Source organism: Arachis hypogaea, chromosome 16 (genome assembly GCF_003086295.3).
Source record: "Arachis hypogaea cultivar Tifrunner chromosome 16, arahy.Tifrunner.gnm2.J5K5, whole genome shotgun sequence".
NCBI classification, from domain to species: domain Eukaryota; kingdom Viridiplantae; phylum Streptophyta; class Magnoliopsida; order Fabales; family Fabaceae; genus Arachis; species Arachis hypogaea.
Window position 1 is genome coordinate 43,879,366 of NC_092051.1, and position 13,373 is coordinate 43,892,738.

The 13,373-nt window shown below is 37.9% G+C and overlaps 1 protein-coding gene across 2 annotated transcripts; it reads left to right on the forward strand.

The window, feature by feature from the left end:
* The first annotated feature begins 6,289 nt into the window (after positions 1 to 6,289).
* Positions 6,290 to 10,260, forward strand: LOC112754076 (serine/threonine-protein kinase PCRK1). Of its 2 annotated transcripts, none has more exons than XM_025801671.3 (5): positions 6,290 to 6,742; positions 7,062 to 7,465; positions 8,209 to 8,469; positions 8,707 to 8,829; positions 9,455 to 10,260. In XM_025801671.3, exons 2-5 carry the CDS (start codon positions 7,079 to 7,081, stop codon positions 9,968 to 9,970), a joined length of 1,287 nt encoding a protein of 428 aa, XP_025657456.1. In that variant the 5' UTR covers positions 6,290 to 6,742; positions 7,062 to 7,078; the 3' UTR covers positions 9,971 to 10,260. The 2 variants fall into 2 exon arrangements, with proteins under 2 accessions (XP_025657456.1, XP_025657457.1); XM_025801672.3 differs by having other exon boundaries at positions 6,487 to 6,742; positions 7,065 to 7,465.
* The last annotated feature ends 3,113 nt before the right edge of the window (positions 10,261 to 13,373 follow it).

Genomic DNA, 13,373 nt, shown 5'->3' on the forward strand with positions numbered 1-13,373 from the left:
TAAGAACATATTAGTGAGGCAAAGATAAAAGAAAGATAAAAAGTTGAAGAAAAGATAAAAATTGAAGGAAAAGTCTGTAAAATATTAATGACAGAAAAATAGACAGAGATTAGCGAACGAACTAGGGCAACATAGTTAGTCCTTGAATTGCGACTAGGGCTAGGTATTGTATGAAAAGTTAAACTGTTTCAGTATAGACTTAATGAACTTATACTTGGGACAGGCTAACTATTCATACCGAAATTTACATAAGCTTTAAATACTAACGTTAAACAGAGAAATCAGAGCAGAGGACCTATTGAGACGTCATTTGTTGCATTAAGGCAACCTCAGAGATGTTAATATATTCATATACTGCATTGAGGCAGTCAGATAGATAGTGGTGCAACCACTGAGAACGCTTTTCTGCAGTACAGATCCATATTTCATTTCTGTAAGGCAGAGGGGTTATTTTCTGCTACAGAAGTACCGTGACCATCTGTTCCATTTTTGTAGTGGCAGAGGGGTTATTTCCTGTATACAGAAGGTGTGTCGGCATACATCCCTGCAGTGGCAGATGTGTTATTTCTTGCGTGCAGTGGACCCTGTGGTGGTAGAGGGGTTATTTCCTGTACACAGGGGTATAGCCAATAGGAAAGCCATATCCGGCTAGTAATGCTGGGTTACATCAGGAGCGGGTAGAAACCGACAGATGAGCTCATTACCTGCACTAGGGCTAGACATGCATCATACTTGGTTGTGCATTTTCTCTATTATGATTGTTGCATAAATGTATGCTTTCTTTGTTTGTATTCTATTCTCTGTGTCTGTGTTCGTGTTATTTTCTTGTATTCTTCTGTTTGTGTTTTGCTATCTGTTTTCTCTATCTTCTCTATTTATTTGTATCTTCTATTTACTGCTTCTCTGTATTCTGCTATTTATCTGCTAAACAACACAAAATTAATGAACTTAACTAATAACCCCGGCCCTACTAAGAACTCCACAGTTCTTACCCGTTCTCTCTCCCTTTCCCCTTCAAATGGAAGTAAGAGTACCCTTTCGTAGTTCGTTGATGATCATTTCGCAAAGAGGATTCCGCTCTAGGTAGTCTTCTGAGTCTAGAGTGAACTCCGTCTTATCTGTTTATATGTATATATTATGAGACCAGCCAACATCTACACCCCGTTTGTAAGCAAACTTTAACTTAAATCCCGTGTACGAGACTCCTGTTATGTGGCTACTTGATGAGGTACTAGAGAGACGTCATGTGGCAATGTCTGACCGTGCAGAGGAGTAGTAGAAGATGTTCTACCTTTTGATGACGTTCCACCTGACTTGAGTTTTGAAGACTTAGAACGTACTTTTCCTCGCTTTAGTAGTTCAGAGGGACTAGGTGAGTATAGAGTCTAGGCTAGCCTGGGTGCCAGCTTAGGGACTGCTTGAACAGGTCAGGGCATGGGATGTTGTATATATATATATATATATATATATATATATAGTATTATCTAGCTATATCTAGGAGTGTTCTAACTAAAGATCTTTACTCTAATAAAGGCTGGATAACTGAATGTTGTTAACTGTTTGAAATGTGTATAAGTGTGGTTCTTTATAACTATTGTTTCTGTTATTATTTGAGAATTGATTGTGAATGATTCCGTTTATTAGTCCAAATGTTTTAAAAAAAATAATAATACCTCGCTAAATAACTACGCCTTAACAACGAATCAGGCTCATATAATAAGTAATAGATAATAATTAGGAAGACAAGTTGGTAACGCTCATTTTTCGGTATGATCTAGACATACCAAAAATTGGGTCGTTACAACATGTGGAGGTATAGCTGGGGTCGGCCGCTTTGGCGTGGTTGTATCAATGCATGTGTTGGGTTGCGAACAGGAATGTGAGCAACCTTGCGGGTCCTCTCCACTTGCTATAGAGTTGGATATTCTGGCGATTTCCATCGCTGAGGCCGTCTGGGTTTAAGGTTTTCTCGTTTCCGCTGGCATCCATCTTGAGCAATCGCCAACAACAACGTCCCTCCATACTTGCCATACAGGTGTGTGCCGTTGATACTGACATGATAATCAAGCTATCTGTGGTCGCTTGATATTGATGTGGCCATACACGTGTGTGGTCCGTTGTACCTCCTAACTTCCCAGTTGCTCTTCCGTTTTCGCAATGTGATACGAATCAACCACGTGCACCCGTTACCAAACTCCATAACTCTGTACTCAACTCCACGTCAAATGATTTAATCTTTAACACAAAGTACAACTTCCTCCTTACTCTGAAACAACTGGCCAACCTGAAACTCTGTCAAAGCATTCCCATCATGCATACCCTGGCCGGCGAAGGTTGGCTATACATTCTGGTGTTGGCCGACGGCTTCCAAGTTCAACAATGACAGGTGCGGAGGATACTGTTGTGTTCCAGAACCAGAACCTCCATGTGGTGTAGGTGTATCGCTCGGAATATCATCATCACTGTCCCCACCAATAGCAACCAGCTCGTCATCCGAACCATCGTCCCGTATCGCATTCTCAACTCGATCCGGTTCAGTCTCAAAATCAAAATCAGGATCACCAGGAGGCACAATGGCATGAACAACCGCAACATGCTGAGAATCAGGAACCAGAACTGCTGCTACTACCACAGGCATCGATGTCGAGGCACCACCCACCATCGTCGACTGAGGATTCGGTGCCGATGCCCCGGAGCTGTCGACACCATTTTCCAACTTCGCAAGCAGCTCGGGTATTCTGACCTCCGAAAAACTCCGCCTACAGTGAAACAACACCTGCATGTCTTTATCGGACCCTATCACAAAGGTCTCATATCTTACACAAGTTGACACAACGGTGATGAGAATCTTGTAAAATAACTTTTTTACCCACTTCGAAGCACACACACTGAGCTTCCGTAATATGCTGAGCTTAATCTCTGCCAACGTACTGGATGATCGGATAAAAATACTGAGCGGTTCTCTATCTGTAAATTTCACACCATGCCTTTTGCTCTTTTGAATTTTTCCAGAGCAATGAACTAGAGCAACAAAACTTTTCTCACCCTCCATTTGTGATAAACAACACTCTTCCTCACCTTTGGCCTTTCAGGGGTTTATATAGGCACGCACATTGATGCACCACTATTTGGTGGTGCATTCTATGCTGAATTTAGGAGGTTTTATCACCATTTTCTCACACTTATTCACCAAAATAGCATGGTTTTGTATATTCTCCTTAATTTGAGCTTAAGTGTGAAAACATACTTTTTAGGCCTTTAATTGGTTAATTTTAATTCACCTTTGATTCTACTAGATGCCTTGAGGTGTTTGTTAGTGATTTCAGGTTGAAAAGGCTAGGAAAGGATCAAAGGAGTGAAGAGAAAAGCATGCAAAGTGGAGAAATCATGGGAAATCAAGGATTTGGGATGCATTCATCGACGCGCATGCATAGCAGACGCACGCGCGTGGAAACGATGAAGTCGCATGGCGACGCGTACGCATACATGACGCGTGCGTGTGGAAAGCAAAATTGCCAAACGACGCGTACGCGTGACCCACGCGTACACGTCGATGCTTGCACGTGACCTCATTAAAGTGAAAACGCTGGGGGCGATTTCTGGGCTTCCCAGGCCCAAATCCAACTCATTCCAGAGCCTATTACATGCATAAATCAAGAGGAGTCAAAGGGGGGGGGGAGGGGGAACACATAGTTGAGTTTTATCATGTTTTAGTTAGTTTCTAGAGAGAGAAGCTCTCTCTTCTCTCTAGAATTAGGTTAGAGGTAGATTAGAATTTCTTAGATCTAGGTTTAATTCATGCTTTGATTCACTTTTCCTTTACTAATTCTTGTTCCTCTACTTTCGCTTTCTTAGTTTTGTATTTCATTACTTGTAATTGTTTACTTTGTTGTTCATGCACTCTTGTTTCTTCTATTTCTCTTTAATGCAATTCATGTTTGATTTCCTTTATTGTTGATTTGAATTGTTATTAATTTCCTTGATTTTGGTAGTTGTAGATCTACATTTCTTGCAATCTTATCTTGCTTTCCTTTTATGCCTTCCAAGTGTTTGATTAAATGTTTGGAAGAATGTTAGTGTAGATTCTTCTCCTCTTGGCTTTGGTTGAGTAATTGGAGACTCTTGAGTTATCAAACTCCTTTGTTGATTGATAATTGGAAGTTGCTAATTGACTTGAATTCCACTAAAGCTAGTCTTTCCTTAGGATTTGACTAGGACTTGTGGTCTCAAGTTGATTTATCCACTTGACTTTCCTTCATAGTTAGAGATTGACTAAGTGGGAGCAATGGATAATTCTTGTCACAATTGATGATGATAATGAGGATATGACTTCTAATTCTCAATCCTTGCCAAGAGCTTTCTTAGTTATTAGTTTACTTCATTTGCAATTTATGTTTCATGTCTCCTATCACAAACCCCAAAGATATACAATCCATAGCCAATAGCAAGAACACTTCCTTGCAATTCCTTTGAGAGACGACCCGAGGTTTGAATACTTCGGTTATTATTTTTATTGGGGTTTGTTACTTGTGACAACCAAATTTTTGCATGAAATGATTGTTTGTTGGTTTAGAAACTATACTTGCAACGAGATTTTATTTGTGAAATTCTAAACCGTCAAAAATCCGTTCATCAAGCAGACGCGCACGCGTGGAATATGAAGTCGCATGGCGACGCATACGCGTACATGACGCGTATGCGTGGAAAGCAAAAATGCCAAGCGACGCGTACGCGTGACCCACGCGTACACGTCGATGCTCGCACGTGACTTCATTAAAGTGAAAACCCTGGGGGCGATTTCTGGGCTTCCCAGGCCCAAATCCAACTCATTTCTGAGCCTACTATATGCAGAAATCAAGAGGAGTCAAAGGGGGAGGGGGACACATAGTTTAGTTTACATCATGCTTTAGTTAGTTTCTATAGAGAGAAGCTCTCTCTTCTCTCTAAATTAGGTCAGATCTAGATTAGGACTTCTTAGATCTAGGTTTAATTCACGCTTTGATTTACTTTTCCTTTTCAATTTCTTGTTCTTCTACCTTTGCTCTCTCTAGTTTTGTACTTTACTTTTTGTAATTGTTTACTTTGTTGATGCACTCTTGTTTCTTCTATTTTCCTTTAATGCAATTTATGTTTGATTTCCTTTATTGTTGATTTGAATTGTTATTATTAATTCCTTGCAATTAGTAGTTGTATTTACATTTCTTGCAATTTTATCTTGCTTTCTTTTTGTGCCTTCCAAGTGTTTGATTAAATGCTTGGAAGGATGTTAGTGTAGATTTTTCTTTTCTTGGCTTTGGTTGAGTAATTAGAGACTCTTGAGTTATCAAACTCTTTTGTTGATTGATAATTGGAAATTGCTAATTGATTTGAATGACACTAACTCTAGTCTTTCCTTAGGATTTGACTAGGACTTGTGGACTTAAATTATCTCTACTTGATTTTCCTTCATAGTTAGAGGTTGTCTAAGTAGAGCATTGGACAATTCTCATCACAATTGATAATGATAATGAGGATAGGACTTCTAGTTCTCATTCCTTGCCAAGAGATTTCTTAGTTGTTAGTTACTTTCTTGCCATTTATCCTTCATATTCCTTATTCAAAACCCCAAAGATATACGATCCATAACCAATAACAAGAACACTTCTCTGCAATTCTTTTGAGAGACAACCCGAGGTTTGAATACTTCGGTTATTATTTTTATTGGGGTTTGTAAATTTTTGCATGAAAGGATTGTTTGTTGGCTTAGAAACTATACTTGCAACGAGATTTCATTTATGAAATTCTAAACCGTCAAAAATCCACTCATCACACGCTCACCCACACTACACGTAAACCGCTGCTGCCTCCAGCGGTTTACGCACGCATCCCCATACGCATAAACCGCTATTGCCAGTAGCAGTTTACACACAACCCAGCCTCAACAGAAACCGCGACAGCCTCTAGCAGTTTCTGTGTTCAGATTCCCTCACGTAATCCGCGGCTGCCTATAGCGGATTACGTGTATCTATAAACCGCTACTGCCAGTAGCGATTTCTATAGATATGTAAAATAATGTATTTACGTCTCCTAGATTGAAAAGTTGTAAATGGATAAATATGGAGACTAAACAATTTAAATACGTAAATTTTCCTATTTTACACATATATTTAATATTGGTATCCACTAGCATTGTTTAAAAAAAAGTATATTAAACCACTAACTACTCATATTTAGCACCCTTTTCAGTACATCACTTCAATAATTCAATTTACTACTTACTACAACTACCTACATTTACAACGCGGTGTTTGTCTTTGTCCCTTCACCAAAGAACCAAATCCAATGAAACCTTGACTTTGCCCAATGGCCACAAACCGACACATCGTTAGCCTTAATAGTTAATAGTTAATACAGTTAACAGTTACCTTCATCTCATTTTAACATTGCATAACCCAAGCCTGTTACTTTCTTGCTTATATTAATTACACTCACTTCCCTTTTCACACTGCGTTTTCTTCCACCCTTATAAAGGTTACTTCTTTCTTTCCCTTGATCTTCGTTTTCTTCTTTGTAGACTTTTTTAGGTGACCAGAATCCCCAAAAGCTGCCGTGTAGGGACTTCTCTTCCTCCCCTGAACTTTGGACTCATACTTCTCTCAAGTCTTCAACTTTTTGAGGCTATGGGTTAAGAGTGCTCTCCTAGAATCTTGTTATTCTCACTCAACAACGACTTTATTGGATCAGAAGTTTCCATTTGCATAAGGTCAGTTCCAGAATCTCTCCATTTTTTACTTCTAATTTATAATTTAGTTTCTACTTCTATGATTGGTTCCTCTGAATGCTGTTGACTTGTTCAGATTTTGTTAGGGAAAGAGCGATGTCGTCAGTTGAAATTTTCTGAAATTGGAATGTTGACTAGGGGAATTAGGATATTTATGAAACTGCTTGATGCAAATTTTTATTATTTTCCTTAATTCAGTTTGAGATGTCTTCATACCATCTGTGAATATGATTTTAGATGCCATGTTGCTTGTTCAATGGATATGTGTTTATCAATTTCCCTTGTTCCTTCTGAAAAGCAGCAGTCGAACCGGGCGCAATGGTGTGCTTTCCATTCCACTATGGTGGAGAGAAGAAGGATGAACCAAAAGGCTTGAAATCAATGTCAGGTCGATCAGACTGCTCTACTTATGTGGAGGCTGAGGTTAGAAGATCTGGTTCTGAGTTGAATTCGCAGGATGTCTCCGAGAATGGCAGCTCAGATTCCCTCAGGAGGAATTCCACTCCTAGTTTCTCCCAAAGACCTAGCAACCTTAGAGTCTTCACCGTATCCGAACTCAAATCTGCCACAAAGAATTTCAGCCGCTCGGTTATGCTTGGAGAGGGCGGGTTTGGGTGTGTCTACTATGCGTTGATCAAGAGTTTAGAGGATCCTTCCAGAAAAATTCAAGTTGCTGTTAAACAACTCAGTAAAAGGGGAATGCAGGTGAGGGTTTTTCGGCTTATGTTCTATTTGAAGAATTGAAGTAATAGAAATTACTTAGTTGCTTGGTACCTTAGCAAAATGTTAAAAGGGTGTTGCCGTGAACTTATGTATATGCTATTTTCCCCCCTTTTGTCCAATGATAGTCTTAGTATCATAACACAAATTATGATAAGTGTTATCACATTATATTGTCACATTATATTGTTATAAAACTTACCTTGACTTATCACACAAATTCTGTCATGTAACATGACCAAACGTTAGAAACATGTACTTCATCTTCTATACCCAAGGCTTTTAGCCTCTTGGTAAATGTCTCAAGACAGAAAATACAGAAACTGAGACAATAGCTACAAAGACAAGAGATAAAAGTTATATATCTACTTTTGTCCTTAGTTTCTGAGTGGACAGGAAATTGGGCAAACTTTGTTCGAGGTTGAGATATTTTAATTGTTTCTATATTTGTTTCATTCTCCAGACAGCTTTGTATCTACCCATATCTCTGTACTCTATCCTGATATTGTTACCACAAGCCAAAACAGGGCCCAAGTTCCTCTTGGTGTGCAACTTTCATGCTGTTTTCATTTTGTTAACCTTAATTAAGCTGTTAGATATTTGTTATGAATATATTCTGATTGCGACGTGATATAGGAATTTATATTTTATAATTTTTTTGTGCTTATTTAATATTATCTTTTTTCTCTCCTCTAGATTGAATTTGTTACTTTACTATTAACTTCTAGGGGCATAGAGAATGGGTTACAGAAGTGAATGTTCTTGGTGTTGTCGAGCATCCCAATCTTGTGAAACTAGTGGGATATTGTGCCGATGATGATGAAAGAGGAATCCAGCGGCTTCTGATTTATGAATACATGCCAAACAGAAGTGTGGAACACCATTTGTCTCATCGATCTGAGACTCCTCTCTCGTGGAGTAGGAGAATGAAAATAGCCCAAGATGCTGCCCGCGGATTAACATACCTACATGAGGAAATGGATTTTCAGGTATAGCAGTATATATATGTATAGCACTATTTCCCAGTTCCTCTTTAATTAATTGATGCATGCCTTGCCTAATGTTTTGTTTTCTGCACATTTACATATCCCACTCCCCAAAATAGAAAGAAAAAGGAACCTTGGAGGATCTAAATTGAATGCTTAGAGAGTACTTTATCTGTTATTCATATCTTCGGTTTGGTGTAGTTGATTAATGCCATCCTCTCTGTCTACACAATATTTTAGATCATTTTCAGAGATTTCAAATCATCGAATATCCTTCTCGATGAAAAGTGGAACGCAAAGCTATCGGACTTTGGGTTAGCAAGATTGGGACCATCGGATGGACTAACTCATGTCTCAACAGCGGTATGCCTACCCTTATTGATCTATGACTACTCAAATAGATATTGTTACCATATTCAGACAGATAATTACTTTCTTTTCAATTTAACACTTGATAGTGCTGATGGTTTAAGAGCGGCTGAATAATTTATCGTGTCAAACATGTTCTTGTCTGGAGCAGGAAATCGTAAGAGTTGTCTTGTTCCTTTTGACAGACATCTCTTGAGCTCAATACATATGACAAACACAAATCAATTTCTATACATTTTTTTAATACTATCAACCAAGTAAATTACAAAAATTGCCAAATCAACATAGATAACTACCCATTACCCTCTGTGATTTCTCACTTTTTGTCAATTCTCTAGGCTGATAGTGTGAATCAACAATGGTGAATCAACAATACGAAACTGTTTTACATTGGTAGTGTATTGAAATTAATCTTTTAGACGAAATAGGTTCATTTCTTGTCCATAAAAGTTTGCTTTCGTTTTCATTTTATCATTGTTATTTCAACAATGGCAGATGGCTAGTTAAACTGCCCCAGTTTTTTCGATCTCCCTTTTTCTGTTAAAGTATGCAGCATATTTTCCAAACAGGTTCTAACAAGTATAGTACTTGTGTTAATATGGCTATTTATGTTCATCAGGTTGTCGGAACAATGGGGTATGCAGCTCCTGAATACATCCAAACCGGACGTCTGACATCAAAGAATGATGTGTGGAGCTACGGCGTCTTCCTTTATGAACTCATTACTGGCAGGCGCCCTATTGATCGAAATCGCCCCAGGGGTGAGCAGAAGATGTTGGAATGGATAAGGCCATACCTAGCAGATGGGAAGAAATTTCAACTAATATTGGATCCAAGACTCGACAAGAAGCAAGTCTTCAAGCCAGCACAAAAACTCGCTTTAATAGCTAACCGATGCCTTGTCAGGAACCCAAAGAATCGCCCGAAGATGAGCGAGGTGTTGCAAATGGTGAATGGTTTAGTAGAGTCTTCATCCGGTGCTAGTCCACAGGTACCCTTGAAGAGTGCGGCGAAAACAAACAAAGCTTCCGAGGACAATGAAATACATAACAAGAAACGGACCATGGATATGAAATCTGGTGAGAGCAATTGGTTTGTTAGGATCTTTAGACAAAAGCTGGTAAAATCATGTTGATCATTGGTCTTCATGATAAGCAAAGAAGACTTCATGCATATTTTTCCAATATGCCATGTTTTAACAAAACATGTCCGAAGTTTCCTCCACAGAAGTTAATGAAAATCTTGCCTTCTATCTTTTCAAGTTATTTTAGGAAATTTTCAGGGATTCTGTCAACAATTTTAGAGGACTAGGAATGATCCTATGTTACTAGACAGTTGAATATACGATTATATTCATTGATGAGAAAACTGAATGATTTATTATTGTACATATAAAATTCTAACTCAAAAATTTTCTTATTACAATAATGCTCTACATCCAAGTGATTTCACTAACCAAGTCCAATCAAGTGATTTAGAGTCACACACCGCGCCACTTATAATAGACTTTTAACGTAAACCTCCTCTTTTTCGTTCCTCTTCAACGTAAACCATCCATTCTTCTTTGATTTCTCTGTATTTTCGTCTGATTATTGTCACTTTTCTTCATATTTTCGTTTTCTTCTTTAATTTCGTTGTGTTCTCCTCTGATTTTATTCTCTTTCTCTTTAGATTTCGATCTCATTTGTTTTTTTGAAATCGAATAGTGTAATTAAAATCGTTTAGGTTTTGCGTGTTCCAAAACAATAAATGATTCATGTTCAAATAAGTGACAGCGATTTAGATTATTCTTCTGAATCGAATCAAGTGGACGAGGTTTGGATCATTCTTAATTTTATCTAGTTTCATTCTTCAACAATTTTGAATTGAATGGAATGGAATAGAATCTAATGCAATTGAATAAATTGATAATGAATAATTTTATTCTTCTTTGCTAAAATTAGTGTTGTTTATGTACACAATTTTCAGTTCATTTATTATTACACAATGGTGTTGTTTTGATAATATTTCGGTTTGTTCCTTAACAATTTTGAATTGAATGAAATCTAATGCAATCGAATAAAGTGATAATGAATAATTTCATCATTCTTTGCTAAAATCAGTATTGTTTATGAAATTGAATTTGGATGAATGCAAGGTTTCTGAATTTATAGAATGCACAATTTTTGGTTCATTTGTTATTGCACAATGGTGTTATTATGAAATATTTCGGTTCATTTTGCAGTCTAGGTGTGTTGTCGATGAACAATGTGTCTCAAAGATTGGGATGACTTTCAAGATACTTGAAGAAGTTAGAAAATTCTACAAAGATTATTCCAAACTTGCTGGTTTTTCTACGGAAATAAGGAACACCACTCGGAAGGGAGATAAAATTAAGAATCAATTAATTACATGTAGTAGAGAGGGAAAATGGAAATCCAAGATATCTCTAAAGACAAACCTCTCAGCAGGAATAAATTGTCCAGCCAAAATTTATGTACATACATTGAAGGACGTTGATCTTTGGATCATTTCTAAAGTTGTTTTGAATTATTCACATCCTTGCTGTAGAGATCGAGCAGAGATGCTTAAACAACACAGGGAGCTAAGCATGTTTGTACGTCGTACCAATGAAAATAATGAGAAAGCCGAAATTAGATCAAGTAAAACATATCAGTCATTTGTAGCACCAGTGGGTGATCATCGTAAACTAAGTTTTATTAAAAAAATGTGAGAAATTACATTACAAGGAAAGTACGGAATGTTTCTGAACAAGATGATGCCAAAGAATTTGAGAAGTACTTATTAAGAATGAAAGAGAAGAATCAAAAAAGTTTTATTTGAGCTTAATCTTGAAGTTGATCACTGATGGTTTTCAGTGGCTAAGAGAAGGAGGGGGGGGGGGTTGAATCTTAGCCCCTTTTTCACTTCAGTAACACTTGATGGTCCTTGAAACAACTTTTGGATACTTTTTTACCTTTTTGTCTCGTAACCAGCCACGAGACTTTTTCTTTTGTCTCGTACCCAGCCACGAGACTTTTCTTTTTGTCTCGTCGATCAGCACGAGATATTTTTCAGTTTTATCTCTTGTGCAACAGAAACAGAAATGGAGTAGAAGAGAACAAAAATTACACCCAGATATATCCTGGTTCAGCTGCTAAGTGCAGTGCAGCCTATATCCAGTCTCCATCACAAAGATGATGGAATTTCACTATAATCAGATTACAAACACCAATTCTCCCAAAGAACTATCCTTCCTATCTGGGACAAGTCCAGAATCTAAACCCCAATCCTGAACTTGACTTGGTCACTGCCTAGCTTTCAACTGCAAAGTGCTAACTTAACTTGCAAGGGGATTCCCACAGAATCATGAAACACAACACAGATGTACAAAGGACCTCTAAGGACATCTATGGCTTTTTCTTTTAATTTTGCACTTTCTGCCTTTTTCCGTTCTATGGCTTTTTCTTACAAACCTCACTGTTTGCCTTTTTCCATGAGACTCAAGACAGACAAAATTAAACAGAAAAATACAATATAGAAAATATTGAAGGAGAAGAACTTATGTTAGCTTAGGTAGCTATGAGAACTCTGTGCCTTGCACACTCACTCCTTGCTTCAAGCCCTGGCTGTTCACCCTTATTTATAGGGAGAAGCCTCCACGATTGAAACCAAACAAACCAAACTAATCTTCTTCTTCTTCAAACTAGAATCGGTTCGGCCAGAGAGAGAGAAGAGATAACCAATGCAAAACCCAACATGCAATTACCTCTAGTCCTTCCTTGGTCACCAATCTTCATCAATCCAAGCCCTCCATCCTTGCCTTGCTTTCCAAGATGGATTCCTGGCCCTTGATGCATGCTTGATGATGATAGCTTCATCTGCTCCAATCTCTGCCTCTTCCATCACGTAGCCACTGTAGCTACCTCCTGTGGTGGTTGAGCAGAATTAGAGTCAAGCCATCCCTCCAAGAATCTTCTTCTTTGACCGAGATCTTCTCTTCCATTTTTGGGTATAGAGAAGCCAAGATATCTTCACAAAATCTTACCATAAGTGATGAGAATCTCAACCACAACATACTTTTAGTTTTCTTTTTCTTGCCATCATTGTGATGGTCTTGTTACTAGCTTCTTCTTCTTCTTGTTGGTAGCTTCTGATGGCTTCTATAATTTCTGTTGAAGTGACCGAAACTTGAAGAAGAAAGAGTAGAGAGAGAAAAGAGAAAAGGCAAAGCTATGAGTAATGAGTGTTATCACAAATAAATTAATTAAGATCAACTCCCTATGCTTTTGTGTAGTAGCGTGTAAGCTACATTAAAGCCATCAAATCATTTTTTCTCTCTCATTTATGTTTCCAATGCTAGCAAATTAAATTTTGAAATCCATTCCAAAATAAGAAATGGGATCCGTTGGAAGTATTGAAACAAAACATTTGCTTTCTTTCTCAATTAGATTCGGACCAAGCATTGGATCTTTTAGCAAAGATTATAATTGGGCTAGTAGCAATAATAATCCAATCTGGCCCAAATAATGTGATAACAATTCAGCCACAAGAATCAA

What these genes read in the sequence shown, in the direction of transcription:
- LOC112754076 (XM_025801671.3), top strand. Translation starts at nt 7,079, where the DNA reads ATGGTGTGCTTTCCATTCCACTATGGTGGAGAGAAGAAGGATGAACCA. An exon ending in TCAGTAAAAGGGGAATGCAG is followed by an intron (nt 7,466 to 8,208) that starts GTGAGGGTTTTT and finishes ATTAACTTCTAG; the next exon opens with GGGCATAGAGAATGGGTTAC. An exon ending in ATGAGGAAATGGATTTTCAG is followed by an intron (nt 8,470 to 8,706) that starts GTATAGCAGTAT and finishes ACAATATTTTAG; the next exon opens with ATCATTTTCAGAGATTTCAA.